Source organism: Neomonachus schauinslandi, chromosome 13 (genome assembly GCF_002201575.2).
Source record: "Neomonachus schauinslandi chromosome 13, ASM220157v2, whole genome shotgun sequence".
In the NCBI taxonomy this organism is placed as follows: Eukaryota; Metazoa; Chordata; class Mammalia; order Carnivora; family Phocidae; genus Neomonachus; species Neomonachus schauinslandi.
This window is the reverse complement of record NC_058415.1, coordinates 83,027,337-83,047,275: the sequence shown is the minus strand read 5'-3', so window position 1 is coordinate 83,047,275 and position 19,939 is coordinate 83,027,337. Positions and strand designations below refer to the sequence as shown.

At 42.4% G+C, this 19,939-nt stretch overlaps 1 protein-coding gene across 1 annotated transcript in view; it reads left to right on the top strand.

Annotated features, from left to right (window-relative positions):
• The window catches only part of PSMB7 (proteasome 20S subunit beta 7), a 60,564-nt gene that overhangs the window by 16,153 nt on the left and 24,472 nt on the right, over nt 1–19,939 (top strand). Inside the window, exon 6 of the mRNA XM_021691144.1 lies at nt 15,294–15,352. Within this exon, the coding sequence (XP_021546819.1) occupies nt 15,294–15,352 (59 nt within the window). The remainder of the gene's footprint in view (nt 1–15,293; nt 15,353–19,939) is intronic.

Here is a 19,939-nt window from a genome sequence, read left to right as displayed (position 1 = left end):
TGCTAGTGCTGTCACATTATTTTCAGTTAAAATTCTATGTAAGGAATGCTATGGTTGCTATTTTATTGATGAGAAACCTGAAGTTAGAGAAATTTATAGTAACTTGCTTGTTCTTGCTCTCTCTGTAAATGGCAAAGCTGGGATCTGAACTCTTCCAGCTCAAGCGAGCCCCTGTACAACACAGCTGCTTTGATTTTCTCATCTTACAGATGTTACTTCATTAAGCTATTAAGCCTTGCTTCTGAATACTGAAAATATTTGTACAAATTCCCAAAGGGCATTTATTTGTTTTGCGTATTTTCGACTGCCTATGTGCATATTTTCTATCCTGCATATTAAAAATAGTATTTACTGAAACAGCTTTGTAGTATCAAAGGAAAAATTTAAAAATTATACAGTTTCACCGTCCAAGACAACACGATTTTTATTTTTTGATTTTTTCCAATCCAAGTCCATTGTGAAGAGCTTTACCAGAGAATGTAAAATAAAGTACAGGTTTTGTATTGCCCTGGCTCTGTGTCTGTCATTTTTTAAGTTTCTTTTAGCCGTTGTGGACTTTTGAGCAGGGCTTGCGTGCATCTTTCCCTAGGGCAGTGGCTGTGCTGGGCTGACTTCTTCCTAACCAGGCAGTTCTTCTGGCTTCCAGTTGATGCTTTCTTCCTTCTTTCCCTCCCTCCCTCCTTTCCTTGGTTCCTTTTTTTTTTTTTTTTTTGAGGGAATAGGGAGCTGAATGGCAATCCACAATTGCCATTTGGTGGATTTTGTTTTAATTCATGTTATAGTTGACCCTTGAATAGCAGGGGCAAGAGGTGCATTACCCCTGCGCCATCGAAAAATTCACATGTAACTTTTGACTCTCCAAAAACTTAAGTACTAATAGCCTACTGGTGACCGGAGGCCTTACTCATAACATAAACACTCCGTTGATGCATACTTTATGTGTTCTATGTATTATATACTGTGTTCTTTTAATAAAGTAAGGTGAAGAAAAGGAAACATTATTAAGAAAGTCATAAAGAGAAAATACATTTATAGTACTGTACCGTATCGAAAAAAAATGCACATATAAGTGGACCTGTGCAGTTCAAACTTGTTATTCTGGGTAAGCGTGTAAACCAAATATAAAGCTATAGATAGACTAGAAGGCCTTCCTAAATGAAACATTCCCATGGAGAATTAGCATTCACTGTGGGATTACGACTTTCCTTAAGTGTAGCATAAGTGAGAAAATGAATATTTCATGTAAATTCTCATGTTTTAGTTAAATTATGGGTTTTTTTATTACGAGAAATAACAAAATTTTGTAATTAATCTTTGTTTTTCTGAGTGATTTGACAATAAGAGCTGGAAGCTACAAATTACCCGTAACACAAGGGTGTCTAAATTTTGTCTACCCATGGGCCCATACTGGCGACTAGCCAGGTGCCTGAAGGCTACTCTTAATTTACATTGGATAGAAGACACCTGTCTTGTGCATCTTTAACATGCTGGCACAGCTCATTGAGCACCGGGTCCAGGAGCCTCCTCTCTGAGGGCTTGGCTGCCTCAGGATTTACTTGGGAGAAGAATGTATCAAATTTCTTGTGGTGTGACCCTTGGATACCTTCTGTCCTAAATCCTTTTTTGTGGACATGGTGTTGACCATAATGATAGCAGCATTCATCCAGCAGCTGTTGGGAGATGCTTTACAGATTTAATCTTTGCAGCATTGCAAGGTGGGTACTACCATCTCTATCTTACAGATGCAGAATTGAGGCTCAGAGAGGGGTGCTGCGATCATACAGCCAGGGTGTGCATGAGCTGGTATGGGAACGATGGCCTCCTTGACTTTCCTCCTTCGGCTGTGTTATTGGTGTGAATGGTGTGTGGCATGTGGTCCAGACCAAATTTGATTTGGTCCATTCTCAAAAAAGAAGAAAGGGCCCCTTAGGTTTTATTTAATTATTTCTTTTTTAAGAGAGTAATTTGCAAGAGACTGCAGGTGATTGATTAGTGTGATTGTTGAAAGCCAGGCAGGATTCTTTGATTTTTCTTTATTAAAAAAGGGAAAAGGGCTTCGGTTGTATGTTTTATAGACAAAATGTGGGATTAATTAGCTTATTCTTTTAACTTGCCAGCTTTTCTTTATTAGGCAGACTAAAGTAGTGTCAGGAGAAGCTTGGGGACCATCTTTTGCTATTAGTTTGGCAGTGTTCCTTGTAGCAGCATTGGCAAGGTATATAAAATTTTTATTTTTGCCCACTTATTCACATAAGAATTAATATGAATAAAATTTCAAGCATGACATTCCTGGAAATGAGGCCCTTGGACAATTTAGGAATACCAACTTAAGGAATAAACATTGGTATGCATCATTAGGGAAGACTTGGGGTCACTGCCAAGGCCATCCAGGTAGAATTTGATCTCCAAATAAACTGGCTGTATGTTTTCCTAATTACGGGAATATACCTCTTAAGCCCCAGTTTACAGAGCCTCCTAGCAATTAAAAAGATTTGGGACAGAGTAGGAAACATACTGGATGTCTCACCTTGTGGGCAAAAAAAGGAATCTTGGAATTACGTTGGAACATCGGTAGGGAATTCAGACCTGCCATTTTCTCCATATTTTTAGACTAAAGTGCAACCTTTGTGCAGACATTTTGATATCTCCACAAGACTTGACTTTGAAAATTTTCCTGCTCTGGATCAAATTTTCCTGCTCTGGATCAAACTACAAGATGGTAGATGTTTCTTCCACGGTCATTTTCAACTCTGCAATCAGCTGTGAACTCAGCATCACTGTATGTGGTCCATAGGCCTACATAAAAGCCTTCTCAGAGGGCATGTGGACTTCATGGCTCTAGCATCGCTGGAAATTCTTTTTCCTAGTAGTGTGGGCCGCATGACTGTGTGCAGAGGGTTCCATAAGCATGGGTCTCCATCAATACTAGAGTGATGCTCAGAGCCTATTTTCTGTGGGTCAGGGGCTGTGCAATGGAGGGTACACTGTTCTGGTGGGGGCTTTGTCCACACAGCTAGTGACTACTCAGAGTGGGGTTTCTGTAACCACCTGAAGCATAACCTAGAATCCTAAAAAAAGATGGGAGCCCTGGCTCCATCCTAGTCCTCCTTGACCAGGGCTGGTCACTTAACTTTTCTGAACCTTAAATCCCTCATTTTGAAAAAGAAACAGAATTTTTTTTTTTTTTTTGACTTGGGAAGGTCCCAGGGTTCTCGGGGTGCTGCAGTGACATGTTGTGTGAGAACACACTATAAAAAACCATGTGCTTTTTTGTGCATTAGTTCTTGACGTCATTTTTCCAGGTAGTGTGGCATAGTAAAAAGAGCTGGTTTTTGGGGTCCAACTGGGTTCAGATCTAAGTCCAACATATATTAGCTTTTGACCATGAGCACTGATTTCATCTGTAGAATGGGGCTTAGAGGAGCTCTCCCATGGGAAACCATACATAAAAAATTCTTTGTATGTAGCACAGCGAAGATACTTAATGCATGATTTTTTTTTTTTTAATATTTATTTATTTGACACAGAGAGAGCGCAAGCAGGGGGAGCGGCAGGCAGAGGGAGAAGCAGACTCCCCGCTGAGCAGGGAGCCCGATGCGGGACTCGATCCCAGGACCCTGGGATCATGACCTGAGCTGAAGGCAGACGCTTAACCGACTGAACCACCCAGGCGCCCAATGCATGATTTTTTGATCACTTAATGCTAATACATTCCCTGTGTGCAGTTCTGTGTACTAAGACTTCCCTGGAAGTTTTTTCTGCTCTGATTAAGTATGAAGCATTTCAGAAGATTTAAAATGTGCAATGCATGGGTTTTATATTTTAACATTTACTCTGCTGTGGAATGCCAGGAAACGAAATAACCGGAAACTGAAAATTCACGGAAGTTGGATTATGCATCTTGATTCCTGGTTGCTGTGAAGGTGGTACTAAGCCAATAGATGGTGCCGTTATGTTAGAAAATGAGAAAATACTTACTTCTAAAATTCATCATGGTGTTGCAGGGAATGTAATCTAACCAGCCCTTGCCAGTTCTTAATCTGTTCTGATTAGAGTGACTTTGTTCTTGATTCCGTGTAAAAAAATATTTAATGTCTCTTGTGGGTAAAATTGAATTAATATGTAGGGTGCTGTTCTTCCTCTTTTTTTCTGCTCTGAGATTTTTACCATGAAGTCTTTTCTGACTTGAGTTCAGTCCTTAGTCTACAACCAGGTAAAAGCCCTTGCCAGACATACTTTTTAGAACAGTTAAATGCAGCCCTTTCAGTTTTAAGTTCTTTGCTTTAGACCCCACTGCAGAGAGAGGGAGGCTAACTAATTCATCTCTACCTGCTCTTGTTCTAGAATTGGGCCAGAATTGGCCCTGCTACAGACAGGTGCCTTTTGTACTCTTAGAACCTAGTGTTCGATTTTGACTTGCTTATTAGACAGACTAAGTGGAAAGTCATTTTATGCATCAGAAGACTTCTCACTGTGGAGTTCATAGAGCGAGGGATTCGCTGTCAGCCGTAACTACCGTGACTAGCTGTGTGACTCTGGGTAGGTTCCTTCGCTTGTCTGAACTTAATTTTTTTCAGTCTACAAAATGGAGATAATACCAGCTAGTCCACAGATGGATTCAGTGAGAAAAATCTATGTACCAGTGCTCTGCACATCTTCCTCAGTATGTAGGATTTCCTGTCGTTTGCACACAGGTCTGTGGACAAGATAAATCTTTACTGATGATTAAGGCTGGGTATGTTTTATAAGTTATTAAACTCTGTGGTCCTTTGTCCTTGAGGGTTCTGAGGGGCATGAAAACTTGAGAAAGGCCCGCAAAGTGGAATAAACTGCAATTTGGGAAGTTACTTTGAAATGTGGACCAGAGCAAAGGCCTTTGAAAGACCTGTCAGTTCAGACTGCCTTGAGCTCCCGCAGCAGGAGGGAGAAGTGCGTGCCCTGTGCTCACGGTGCTGAATGTCGGGGTCCCGGGGGAGCCTAGTGACTGATGAAGAAAGGCCTATTTTAAGGTAATTCTCATCCCCTGTCTTATCGCCTAAGCATAGGGTTAGGTGACTCTTGTTGGAAGGAGAACACTTCTGTCCTCATACCTTGTGGAGTTTCTTAAAAATACATTAATAAAACTTTTACTTTTTAGGCCAGGATGCCCTGATTTGTTAGTCTTTGCTTAAGAATAAGTGTTTATAACCTGTCAGGTCGGTGAGACATTGCAGTTGCAATTATAGGAAAGACTCCAGGGCGCCTGGGTGGCTCAGTGGGGTGGGCATTTGAGGTTAGGCATCTGACTTCGGCTTAGGTTGTGATCCTCAGGGTTGTGGGATCGAGCCGGCAGGGAGTCTCCTTCTCCTTCTGCTGAAGCCCCTCCCCCCTCATGCTCTCTCTTTCTCTCTCTCTCAAATAAGTAAAGTCTTTTTTTTTTTTAAAGATTTTATTTATTTATTTGACAGAGAGACAGCGAGAGAGGGAACACAAGCAGGGGGAGTGGGAGAGGGAGAAGCAGGCTTCCCGCCGAGCAGGGAGCCCCATGCGGGGCTCGATCCCAGGACTCTGGGATCATGACCTGAGCTGAAGGCAGACACTTAACGACTGAGGCACCCAGGTGCCCCTCAAATAAGTAAAATCTTTAAAAAATATAAGAAAAGTCCCTGTGTTCTTCAAGTGGTGGTTTAGATTATTTGCTTTGGGCAAAATTAACTCCTTTTTGACTATATTTAGAAAAGGAACTGCATTTTTTTTGGAAATTAGTTTTTGAGTGCAAATGTCATTGGATGCTTTAAAATTCTGTTTCTAAGCGTATTAAATGGAATGATTTTTTTTTTTATTCATTGGGAATAAAAGGTAGGCTCTTTGACATTGAGGTACATTTGCTGATGAAAAGGAAGCATTCTTCCCCCTCACGAGGGGTTTAAACGTAATAGTGCTTACTCAGGAGTGAAAACATCAAATTAAACTGTTTATGCTGACAAAGGACAAATCTGGATTTCAGCAACCCATGCAAGATTGTCTGATTGCTTGGCCTGCCTCGCCTTGAAGCTTTTGGCCAGGACTTGTAATGAAATGCATGCATACAATTAAACCATTTCAAGTCGGTGTAGGAGTCTTCCCCAAGCTATGAGAGGTGCTCCACTGCTCTTTAGTGGCTGAACGTGGTCCCCTGGCACCAACATTGCTTTATATTCATAAATCAGCTCTTCACACATTGGCAGTGTTGGCCTCCAGAGCAGGCCCCAACACCAGGAGGCGAGTCCTCGTAGACAGGAACGGAGTGAAAAATGATCCCAATCCATGGGTCTCTGGAAAGCACCAAATTTTACCCAGGATGAGTGGCCAGTTGACTAACAATGAGCACGTGTGAGTAAGCACTCTGTCAGGGAGAGCTGACACTGATGGATTCGAATATTCAGTGTGTTACTCTCTTATCGCTGCATACATCTCACACCTTGGCAGGCCCCAGTGGCAAACTGGTCCTTGGGTACTTCAGACGGACCTCTCCTTAGCAGAAGGAGCAGCTTTTTTCCCTGAAAAGATCTGGTTAAATTGGTTTGGGGAAAAGCAATAGAAATCCATTTCCTGCTGCCTGTCAGAACTTCGTGACTTTGAGAAAAGAAATTTTGAAGCCCTCTGTTTCCATTAAAACTGCCAGCCCTGGAACTTGTTGAGAATGATGATATAAAATAGCTCCTGGAGGACAGGGACTTTGTCTTAGAGTAATTACAATAGCTAGCTTTTATTGAGCTTTTACTGTGTGCCAGACATTCTGCTTTCCGCTTTCCGTGCGTCATGTCCTGCAAGTTGCCCAGCCACCCAGTGAGTGTCATGGTCCCCGTTGTACCGGGGGTGGGGGTGGGGGGCTGAGGCTGGCGCAGCGGGCAGCTGTAGTACGGCTTCAGGCAGACAGTCACCTTGTGCTCGAGGTGGTCGTGCCTCCTGGGGCGGCTTTCAGGGCTCGGAGCGCCTCAGTGGTATGCCAGAGGAAGGCCACGGATTGTGCCCCCGCCACACAGCAGTGTGTGCCCAGAGGCTACACTCATAAATTGGGCACACTTGGAAGGAATGAGTGGGAAGTTGCCCTTCTAAAGCCTGGTGCCACAAGGCCTAGGTTTGACTCTTGGCTTCACTGCTTACTGACTGTACTGCCTTCCCTAGCTGAGCCTCCGTTTCCTTGTCTGTAAAATGAAGAAATACTTACCTCACTTGAGTTCAGGGCCTGGGACCCGAAAGGCTCCCAATAAATGCTTTCTTTCCCCTTTTCCAGTCTGGGAGTTTGTGAGCAGAGACATTATTAGAAAAAGCAGATTTCTACCTGCTGGCTTTCAGTTCCTTCTAGGAGTTTGACTTAGAGCAGTGGGCTTTAGAAAATTATTTTAGTCTTTTATTGTTTCTTCAGCATGTCTAAAAACACACATTCTAGAATTGCTCAGTTTGATTTGGCACTTGAGTGAACACTATAAAAACATAGTTGATGTTTTTTTTTAAACTCTTCTGTCTTCAAGCCATATTAATGCAGTGTTTTTGAATATATGGAACAGGTAAAAGTGATATTTTAGATGGTAAAATTTTTTTGATATATTTCAGATTTTGTCCTGAGTTGGGTTGTTCTCTCCGAAAAGGTTCAAACTGAACTACTAGTGCTGATAAGCTAACCAAGATCAGAAGTACCTTCAGGGGTTTTAGAAAATGGAGACTAATTTCAGTGTTCTTTTTTATTAAAAGATTTTTTTTGAATGTGGGACTATTTTAAAATAAATACTCAGAACAGATAGTTGGGTGGTATTGCTAACCAGTGAATGACATCTGTTTAATCATTTAGAACATTTAACTAAAATCCCAATCTCATTTGAATTTCCGAGCAAAACAACACAAATTAACCATACCCAGATGTGTGCTAATCATTCTCCTGAAATCTGAAGAAAAAGCAATTTAGAAAGCATGCTTTTTTTTTTTTTTTGTGGTGGGGAGCTAAGAAAATATAGCTGTTTCCATGCTTGTTAATCTTGATTTCAAGCATTTGACTTTGCTACTTAAGAGGCAACACGGTGGAATGGAAGGAACATCAGACGCTTTAAATTCAGAATGATCTGGGTTCAGTCTCAGATTTGCTAATCATTGGTTATGTGATCTGGGCAAGTTCCTTACCTCCGAGACTGTCTCCCTTTTGTAAGATGGGACTTCTTGGACCTGCCATGTCTGAAGAGCAGACAAAACCAATGGGACTCTGCTTTGACATTTCTTTTTTTAAGATTTTATTTATTTGACAGAGACACAGCGAGAGAGGAGGGAATGGGAGAGGGAGAAGCAGGCTCCCCACGGAGCAGGGAGCCCGATGCGGGGCTCGATCCCAGGACCCTGGAATCATGACCTGAGCCGAAGGCAGATGCTTAACGACTGAGCCACCCAGGCACCCCTGCTTTAACATTTCTTAAACACCGTGTGTAACTGTGTTCGTTGTGGTCTCTTTAGTAATTTGTGTGCCACAGCGTAGACTTCTGCAGAGGTGGGATCTGGCTTGGGGCTGATCTGCTCAAAGCACTTCATTATTAAGATGCTTTTACCTTTCAGACCGTCCTAAGGAAGCCCTCCTAAGGACAGTGGTAGAGGGACATGGTGTGTAGGCTTGTGGTGACTGACTGCTGTCGTTCCTTGGAACTCTGGACCTGTGCATGGCTTGACCTTCAGGCCCCTGTATACAAATTTCAGGAATGAGCTGCGTGCCACCGCCATTAGCAGCACCGCTGGGATGGCTGGCAAGGCCTCAGGTCTTCTGCTTTTTCGTTTCAGTTTTTTCATCCCTGTACCATGTCAACTTCTTACTCGCTCCAAGTTTATGCTTTAAAAAATTGCAGGTAGGGGCGCCTGGGTGGCTCAGTCGTTAAGCGTCTGCCTTCGGCTCAGGTCATGATCCCAGGGTCCTGGGATCGAGTTCCACATCAGGCTCCCTGCTCGGCGGGAAGCCTGCTTCTCCCTCTCCCACTCCCCCTGCCTATGTTCCCCCTCTCACTGTGTTTCTCTCTGTCAAATAAATAAATAAAAATCTTAAAAAAAAAAAAATTGCAGGTAATGCATTGTCTTTTGAAGAAAAATAAGAAAATACGAATAAACAAAATAGTACCACCCAGATAGAAGCATAATATTTTGACTTACGGTTTTTTTTTTTTAAGATTTTATTTATTTATTTGACAGAGAGAGACACAGCGAGAGAGGGAACACAGGCAGGGGGAGTGGGAGAGGGAGAAGCAGGCTTCCCGCCGAGCAGGGAGCCCGATGTGGGGCTCGATCCCAGGACGCTGGAACCATGACCTGAGCCGAAGGCAGACGCTTAACAACTGAACTACCCAGGCGCCCCTTGACTTAATGGTTTTTCCAGATTTGTAGAATCTGTATCCTCTAAGGTTAGGTGTTAATATTGCTTTGGAACATGTTTTTCTCCTACTGAATATTTGAACATGGACTTCTTCTCATTGCCAAAAAAGTATTGTCATGTTTAATGACCGTATATATATATTTTATTATTTTTCCTGTCGTCTGATTGTTGGACCTCTACATTTACCTCTAGTTTTTTTCTTTTTTGCTAATCTAAACAGTGATCTTTTTATATGCATAATTTGGGTACTTACCCATTTATTTCTTTAAAATGACTCTCTAGCAGTGGAATTGCTGGGGGAGATGTATACCTTTATGCTTTCTGATTGATGTTTCTAAATTACCGTTAGAAAAGTTCTATTCATTTTTGCTTCTACAAGTGTTGTTAGATTACCCTTTTCTTTTTTTAAAGATTTTATTTATTTATTTGACGGAGAGAGAGACAGCGAGAGAGGGAACACAGGCAGGGGGAGTGGGAGAGGGAGAAGCAGGCTTCCCGCCGAGCAGGGAGTCTGATGCGGGGCTCGATTCCAGGACCCTGGGATCGTGACCTGAGCCAAAGGCAGACGCTTAACGACTGAGCCACCCAGGCGCCCCAAGATTACCCTTTTCACTACACCTTTGTCAGCCCTGGGTATTATTTTTCTTAATCTTCTTTAATATAAAAGGCAAAAAAAAAAAGGTTATTTAATTTAAATTCGTATTTCTTTGATTACGAGTGACCTTGAACAGCATTTCTAAATGTGTACAGGCTGGTGCCTTTTTTCCTTTTTGTCAACTGCTGTGTCCTTTTTTCTGTTGCTAGATTGGCATATCTATGACTTTTTTTAGTTATTAATGTCCTACATGCTGCACATATTTTTCTGAGTTTCAGGGCTTATATTTTACATTGTTTACAGGAGTTGGTCTCCCCCCCCCCCCCCCCCGCTTAAGCTGGTGGCCTGCTATTAATAAGAGCAGATACTTCATTTTAAAAGATTGGCTGGAGCTGTGGCCCCTCATGGCATTTTTGCCTGGGACCCCCTTCTCCTGGAGGTTAGCAGTGTGGACGGCCCCCACTGTCATCTTGAAGTGAGTCAGGCCCTGACAGTCAGAGATGGGGTGCAGACCTGCTTTCTGGGACCCCGCAGGGTATCTGTTGTGGGAGGAATTCTTTGAATGGCCACCAAACGGGGGCAGCCAGGCTGAGGCGGTGCCCAGCTGGTGGCCGCAGTGGGTCGGGGAGTGCGGGGCGGTTCCTGGCCCCCTCGGGTGGAAGAGGGCTGCGTTGTATCTCCTTCCCCCGTCCCTGTCTCTCTGCACGTATCGGCTGGTGTGGGGTTTGGGAGTGCGGAGTGGTGGGGCGGGGAGGAGGTGGGCAGCCAGCTAGGGAAGGACGGTGGGTGCGGGAGCTGAGCCGGCAGATAGCTAGGTAGCAACCACTGTGTCCTGCACCGTCATCTTTCTAAATGCTGGTCACTGATTGCACCTCATTTTTCTGTTTCAAAGAGCTTTGTTCCGAAGCAACACTGGCTACTCAGCAACTGTGGGTGGGCTGAAAAAGGCACACTTGGTGGAGGTTGCTAAGGAGCAGCTGCATGAAAACTACTGATGAGACGAGGTTGTGGTAGTAAAATGCAGGAACCCACGGAGGGCATTTTACTCCTGTGGTACCACAGAGGTTTGGACCGGACTAGGACTTATAATAGGACATGGTTTTGTGGGTTTAAAGCCTTCTTTCTTTTTGAACATTGAACTTGCTGTACACTTGAGTTTGTCTTCTATTCATCCCAGTATGGTAAATTAGGCAATGAATGTTCTTTTCCACTTTATCAAGGCATTTACTGCTATCATCACGCCTTCAGGGCCAGCTCAGAGTTTTCCCCAGCTCCTTCATTTGGACAGTTGTCCTGAAATCAGCCCAGCTTAATTCAGCAGCTCCTATTTAGTGCTCGCTGTGTGCCCGAGACTACAGATATGAAAGGATGGACATGTTGTAGAGAGGAGAGTGATAAACGTGTGGTGGGGGGGTTGGTCAGGGAAGGCTTGTGGGAAGAAGCTGGGGTTCGAAGGGTGGCTAGGAGTTCTGTGGACTGCCAAGGGAGCAAAGGGCATAGCCCGTGCCGAGGTGGGATTGGCTTGAAATGGTATAATTTAGGAAATTATTGTCAGTTTTATGTTGGTGGGGTGTCAAGTGTGAGGAAGGGGTCGAGGGAGACAAGAGACCGGGTCATGGAAGGTCATGCATGTCTGCTCTGAACTACTGTGGCATGAGAGAGTGACTCTCCAGTCACACCTGAGGTAGGACTCCTGCCCTGCACTTCTTAGTTCTGTAATGCTAGACAAGAAGCTTTATCGCTTCAGTGGGATGACTAAATGGCCTAACATGATGTATGGCACGGAGTGGGTGCTCAACAAAATGCTTTGGTTTCTTCCTCCTTGGCTGCTTTCTCCTCCCTACCATTAGATAAGCTTTTTGAGGGCAGGCCTCACACCCCTTCTTCCTAGAGCCCGTCCTGCATTTGTGGAAAGCATATTCCCTCTGACATCCATTTCCTTCCCCTGACATGCCTGCTGTCTAAGCAGAGGCCCTCGTACACCGTCTCCTGGCTTTTCTGTTCATTTATTCCTTAATGGGAAACCAGGGACTGCTGACGAATTGTCGAAGGTGACTTTGTTTTTGGAATAGAGAATCAGGGTAAATGTTCCTTCAGAAGACTTTTTGCCTTGGTTTTGGGTTCGAAAGTGCCAGGTTGGTTTAAGTCAGTGCTGAAATCATGGAATGTCTCAGGGCATTATTTTGGCGTAAACATGGGATATAATATCTAAACATTTTGTAGGTCTCATGGCTGCTGTATTAGTGTGGCATTAGTCAGGTGGTTTACTGTATACAGTTTTAAATGGCATTGAAACAAAATCTAGGAAACCTCAGGGAAATTATTAAAGAATACTGGTCTCGTCAAGTTTACCTTCCTTGTTCCTTTTTAATGGCCAACTCCTGTTCCTTCCCCCAGTTGCACTGCCTTGAAATTATGTGAGGATTGGCATCTTGTTCTTTGGCCACTTTGGGCAATTGCAGTCATATTTGAAATTCTGATTTCAGTGTTAAAATAGACACACTTCCAGGGTTTCCTGGAAACCTGTTGACAAGTCAGTGCTTCTCCATCTCCTAGCACTACCACCTATGTCTGAGAAGGGGGCGCCAGAGTCCTCCTTTCCTGAAAAGCTGGGAGCAGGAGCTAATTTGCAAGTGATTTAGAAATTGTTTTTAATGTCGAATTTCCCTTTCTTTTCAAGTTTATTTGGAGTCTGCTTATCTTTGATCTCAGGAGCAGCAGAATCAGGCAGTTTAGCAAGCTTCTGCTTTCCAGAAAACTTCTAACCCTGTGCATGTGCTGTATAGGTTGCAGTGTGTGTACTGGGGGGTGGTGGGAAAGGGGAAGCAGCAATACAATGTAAATAAAGATTCCGGTGTCCTTTCCGTGTTTACCTGGCCTGCACCTTCCAGCTCTTTAAAAAAAAAAAAAAAAAAAAAGAAAATCAGTCTCTGATAGTATGAGAAGCATCCCCACACTGGAGAGACACTTTTTGTTCCGAGAGTTTAGATTTAGTACATAATTTCCCCTTACAGAAATTTTGTCTGTAGCATTGTTTCTAAGCAGGAAAAAAAGATTTTTTTGATAAAGGAAGAATTATATTGGGAGGAAAATATTTTTCATTCCTTAAAATATCGAATGAAGTTAAGCAGAAGGAAATATATGTGCCCAGGAAAAATAAGAATAAAATTAACTTATTTACAGTGAACTGCGAAAGAAAGGATGGCCCCAGAGAAAAAAACAGGGCTACTAATTTTTAAGGAAAAATGTCTTTTATGGTAAGTTTCGTTTTCTGTTTTAAAATAATTGATTACAGTTTTCCACAAAGTTGTTAGCTCTTAGGTTACCCACCTTCCCCTGTCTTTTTTTAATGTTTATTTCAGGCCACATTTACCCTTGGCTCCTCAGAGGGAGATTCTTGGACCAGATTGGATAAGGCAAGCCTGCTGTTGGGCGCTCTGCAGGAGCATTTTGTATCTAGAAGTATTTTTTTCTGAGCTTTCCTTATTTGCAATTTTCTTGTTTCTTCGTGACAGCTGTCCTTTGTTTTCCACATAGAACCAGCTCGTTTTTTACAAAGTCTGAGACTAGTTCTCACCTGTGCCTTAGAACAGAAACGGGTTACTTTTTCCTCTTGATCCCTGAATCTCAGAGTAAATGTGTGACTCACGAAATATTGGTGGACTTTGACTCTATTTTCACATTTTCAGGGACATGTTTATTAACGAAATTCAAAGGTTTGGCTGGCTTTGGTGAATTTGCTGTCGCTTATATGCTGGTTTTATTTGGGTGCACACTGGTTTTATAGCTGTTTAAGTTCAGTCTCCTTTCCAGAGAGTTTTTAATATCTCTTTAGATTCCCCCCCCTTTTTTTAAGAGAGAAAAAAATGGTAAGAGGGGAGAATGGGGTTGCCTTTTGCTCCCAAGCCTAAATGAATAGTCATTGCTTGTAATACCGGTCTACACTTGACGCTTCCTACTGCTTTAGATGTGATGTATCCGGTGCTGTGAAGGTAATGATCCTCATCCACAGCAATATTCCATAACAGGAGTATCTGTCATATTCATCGGGATTACCATGTTCATTGATTTGTGTCTGTAAATCTGCTGTTTCTACCCTTTAAATTTGATCTATAATTGGACCTCCTTAAGTGGTTCAGATAAGGTAGTCTGTATTTTCTCAATGCAGCGTGGCTGTCAGCTTCTCCTTTTTCATTATACATTCAGCAGACTTGATAAAATCAGCAGGACACCTCATTTGAAACTGTTTAATCGCTGCCTTTTTCCTTTGCTAAAACCATTGAGGTGGTCAAGCGATGTACACAAATCATTTTAAATAGAAAATATGGTTTTCTCTGTGACCCAGCTAAATAGATAGTGTTATGCAAAACAAGTTAAAAAGTAATAAATGCCAAAAAAATCTTCTAATTGGAGTAAAAAATTGTGGGCAACTCTATCCTCTCTCCAAAAGTAGAGTATCCTGAAATATTGCCAGGACCCTGTAAAGACAAGATGATGGTTTTCTAAAGATTCTCTGGTTTCTGAACAAAGCAAGTTTAAATTTTCAAATAGTGCTGAGCTGCCTTTTACATCCATTTAAAGGGAGCCCACACTTATTTGTAACGCCTTTGTATCCTACTTTTGTAGGGAGAAATCTGCTGTCTGTTAATATCTATGCAACATAACCTTTCAGCCATTTGCTATTGTGGTAATAAATTTTTGTTTCTTTGTCATTTTGTCTACTCAGCTGTTACTCTTCAAAGTACGAGCTAAAAGTAATAGCTCCAAATAAATGCCACATAATAAAGTGTTTTACAGTTGAAGCTGGAATAACCTGGTGGCTGCAGCTTGCAGTCCTATTACCATTGCTGGGCCTGTAGTTTCTTCCCTGAGTGTCAAGGTGACTCTGCCAGGGCCAGCTCATTAAAACAATCTGTCCTTTCTAACTGGCGTGGTATTTAGCGCTGTGCCCAGCAGCCTGCCAAGGCCCAGTTGTGGAGCACAAGACTCCCGGCATAGCGTGTATGAAATTATGTGGCATTCACTTTCTGAAAAAATACAAATTCTCCGTAACCTCATTTTCCTGCTTCAGCATTTTATTGTGAATAATTTACAGTTACTCCTGTCAGTAGTGAGCGTAGGGCCAGTTGCAGGCTTACCCGAGACAGTGGTAAGTGTGACTTCAGGCTTTTGAGGAGCATTGTTTACCTGGTTTTTGTGGCCCCATAGGATTAATGTTTACACTGTGCTCGAGTGGGACACTGGGCATGTTCTGCTGTTTTTACTGCCCCGAAGTAAACTTGAGAGGGAGAAGCTGGGAGTCGATAAATACACTAAAGATGCATCTTTTTCTTTCAGGTTCTGGCTCCTTGGCAGCAATGGCTGTGTTTGAAGATAAGTTTAGGCCAGATATGGAGGTATGTAAGTCCCTGCAGTTTTATTCCCTGTCACGTGTTTTTCCAGCTCTGTGTCGGACATTTACAAATGGATTGCTGATTCCTCCAAAGCTTGCACAGCACTGTTGTTAGTTGGCACGCTCTTTGGCACACGTAACCGCGTTTGCTGAGAAGACCGGTTGGTTGGGGAACTTCATTCATGCCGTGCCCTCCCCCAGGCTTGGGGAGCCAGCACTGCTCAGCTTTTTGTTCTGGCCTTTGGGCTGTCTGGGGATCTTCTTGGCCGTAGATGCTGCTTCAACGTGGAATGTTTCCTTGGGCACTCAGCTTTCTGTGTCACGGTATCTCAAAACGACGATCCTCATCCTCAGTGTTTTCTCACTGAGAATAGAGAAACTGTGTATGTCTTTGCATGTCACACAGACCTGGTCTGAAAATGGGGCAGCTTAAAAAGCCCCTGTAGATTGTTCTGCATCTGGAAGAAGATGGGGACAAGATCGTATGTATGTGTAGTGGACTGTTCTCAGAGGGTGACGGATCTAGTGTCTCAAATATATTTGTAAGAGATCCTTTATTATATTTTCTTTGGTGGTGGGGGGGTGGTACCTTCTGAATGGCCTTCCACCTGTCTGCTTTAGTGGTAGATGTACCCCCCCTTAAGCAACCTCCCCACCCCCCAGATCTCCAGGAACAAACCCACAGGTCTTCCATTGTCACTTCCGAAGGAGCGTTCAGTATGCTCAGGTACTTCATGGTGCCACATTATTCCTCTGCTCTGCTTTATTCCTGCTGCTCAGCCAGCTTGTAGGCACAGAGGTCCTGAAGTCAGCCTTCATTATCTGCTCTTGGTTTTTTGATAGCTGTTAATTTTGTGATGGTGCATAGCAACTTGTTTTCAACAATCAGTAGGCTGTTTATGAGTGGTTTACCCTATTCTTTAATATCTAGGCCTCTGCTGTTTCTGCCTTTGCAGTATTGTTTTGTTTAGATACCAGAGGATGTTTCTGGGAATTACTTTTTGACAGTGCTTTATGTGTAATCATCTTTGGAGGAGATTGCATATTTAAACATTTTTGTTCTTCCACCAGCTCATTGTCTTCAGAGCACCAGCTGTCGTTGGAACTCTGAACTCTCTCTGCCCTTTAGGTTTGGACCAAGTGCCCTGAGAGCCAGAGGATGTAGGGTTGTGGATGCTGCCCAACCAGGACAGGGGTCTCTTGCCAGAAGCCTCTCTGCCCTTGGTACATGAGGTTAGCACACATAAGTGACTTGGTCACTGATGGCTAGATTGCTCTCCTTTCTTGGACATCTGCCAGAATTAAAACCTATGACTAAATAAAGATAGGATTTAGCTAGGTGTTTTGTAGTAAAAATAATAGTGTCTTGCTCCAATTAAGAATAGTAAACAGGTCCAAGTATCAACTATAAATGAGATTAGGATTCTGTTCTCATTTCTCAATGTGAAAATTTATTCCCATATCAGCATTATTTTCTATTTGGGGTTCTTAAGCACAGAGAAAAAATACGATGTACTAGGTCACTTAAAAAGTAAAAGAAAAAAAGGTCTCCCAGTCTTCAGACTAAAGGAGAGAAGTTCCCGAGGCTTCACGAATCCATTAGAACTAACGAAGGTATGGGGAGAAAGACTGACGATTTTTGTTTAGAAAATCGCCTCAGTAATGTCAGGCCCTCCTTTAAACTACATTAATCTTTTCAAATTTTCTTGAAAGCTTTGTCTATTTTCAATTGATTGGAACCTCCATATGTTAGAGAAAAATGAGAATTGCAGAAAAAGTTGAAAGCATGAGGTATATTAAAAGTGACTTAACACTCTGCTAAAGTAATTTTACATTATTCAGAGTTTAGATTTGAAGTGATTCAAAGGCCATGAATTTAATATTGATGTGATTCGAGGGAGTAAAGGGAAATGTGATCATCCCTTCAATAAAATTTGTGGTATCATCAGTCTGAAGAATGTGTTCCTTAGATCAATTTTAAATGCAACTCAGACCGCTTGATGTTCTGTATCAGCTGTGAGACCTTGAAATAGCCTGGCCAAATTCCCATTTCAGATTGATTAATTAATTTTACAATTTCACGTGACTGGTTTTGGTCACGGAAGTTGAAACTTGACGCAGACAGTGAATAAAATCACTCTCATAAAGAAGGTAGTACCTGCTTCTTCGGTGAAGTGACTTTAAATGTAAACGGAAGGCAAATAATAGTATAACAACTGTCAGGAGATAATACTTAAAAAATCTAAAGGGTTATTGATAGACACCAAAAGAATTTATTGTAAAGACCAGGCCGCTAACTACTGACCACCTTGCTTTTTTGGGGAGAATTGATTAAACGATGCACTTTCAATGGGAGGCTGAGACTGGCCGGCGAAGTTGAGAGGATGAGTTTTAATGACTTCTTTGTTGTGAAAGAGAATCTGGCAAGGTGTCATTTCTGGCTCTGCATCTGCATAGAACTTGTGGAGACATTTTGGTTTCAGATTTCCCAACTTTATTTTCCTTCTTTCCAGGAAGGCTTTCTGTCTTTCTGTGACAAGAAGCCCTCCATGAATTTTCTTTCTCGCCTCTTTTGAGCCTGCAGGTTGGATGGCTAAATCTGCTTATTTCCTTCCAGTATGAGAAAGCGTTCTGGACTTGTCTCACACAGGAACCCAGGAGAGCACTCTGCCTCTTACATCTTACGCGGATTGCCAGGACAGTAGCTTCTGCACACTTCACAGAGAACTGCGTAAGAAAGGGGCAGTTCCAGGCTATCATAATTACATATTCTTTGCCAAACAGTGATTTTTAGTCCAGACTCATTAAATAAACTCTTGGCTTTATTGTTAAAACAAATCAATTAGAGTTAGCTCATAGTACACCCCCCTTTCCTTTCCTTCCTTTCTTCCTGCCTGCCTGCCTGCCTTCCTGCCTGCCTCCGTCCCACAAACCTGTGCCTTGGAAGTGCTGCTCCTAGACTGCAGTATTTATGGAATGAAAGTCCCTGTCTCCTTAAAAACCTTTACTGTGTTCTCATTATCTTCATAGTCTAGTATGGTAGCCAGCAACCACATGTAGCTATTGAGCATTTGAAATGTGTCTGGTCTGACTTGAGAGTGCTGTAAGTAGAAAATGCACACCAGATTTTAAAGACTTAGTACAAAAAATTTTAAAAATATATTTCATTGGGGCACTTGGGTGGCATAGTCGGTTAAGTGTCCAATTCTTGGTTTTGGCTCAGGTCATGATTTTAGGATTGTGAGATTGAGCCCTGCATTGGGCTCCGTGCTCAGTGGGGAGTCTGCTTGGGATTCTCTCTTCTTCTCCCTTTGCCCCTCCCCACCATGGGCACGCATGCATGCATGCTCTCTTTCTCTTTAAAACAAATAAATCTTTAGAAAATATGTATATATTTCATTAATGTGTGTATTCATTGCATATTGAAATAGTACTATAAGTGTATTGGGTTAAATAACAAATTATTAAAATTTAATTTCACTTGTATTTATTTATTTTTAAGATTTTACTTATTCACTTGTGAGAGAGCTTGCATGAGCACGAGTGGGGGAGGGGCAGAGGGAGAGGAGAGAGAGAGAATCTCTTGCAGACTCCGCACTGAGCGTGGAGCCTGACGTGGGACTTGATCTCACAACCTGAGCTGAAACCAAGAGGCGGACACTTAAGTGACTGAGCCACCCAGGCACCCCTATTTTTACTTTTTCAAATGTAGCTACTAGGAAATTTAAAACTGTGTATGTGGTTCACATATTTCTACTGGACAGGCTAGGATAGTATTGTTTCTTGAACTTGTCATTTGCATATCACATTTAAGGTTTCTGCCATATCCAGGTGACACCTGTACTATTATTTTTCTTGAGAAATTTTAAAAAAATTAATTCACTATTTTATAAATTGAGATAGCACTTACATGTAATAAAATGCACGGATCTTAACTCTACAGTTAGGTAGATCTTGGCATTTGTAATTCTTTTGTCAGTTCCCTTTCTCTTCTTCCCTACAATCACTTCAGTTCACCTTTTTAAGTTAAATTCAGTTTTTATTTTATTTTATTTTTTTTTAAAGATTTTATTTATTTATTTGACAGAGAGAGACACAGCGAGAGAGGGAACACAAGCAGGGGGAGTGGCAGAGGGAGAAGCAGGCTTCCCGCAGAGCAGGGAGCCCGATGTGGGACTCGATCCCAGGACCCTGGGATCATGACCCGAGCTGAAGGCAGTCGCTTAACCAACTGAGCCACCCAGGCGCCCCTAAGTTAAATTCAGTTTTTAAATATAGTTTAGATCTATGAAATCCTGGGTTTGGTGCGTTGTTTTTTTTTTTTTTTTTCCCTGAGACAAATGAAAGTGAGTGCACACTATAAATATAAATAAAAAATGTATTCATGTATCACCCATCTTGTGCAAGCCCAGGGGTATGAGTATTAGACTTTGGGAAACCTAGGGCTACATCGCACTCCCCCACAGTCCTTCTTGCCAGCTTGCTGTTGTTGGATACAGGGTGTACTTGCTTGGCATTGAATCCTCACTGCCCGTGTTGGCCGGCAATGCCCTCAGTTGCTTCTTCATTTATTTGTGTCCTTGTCCTCCAT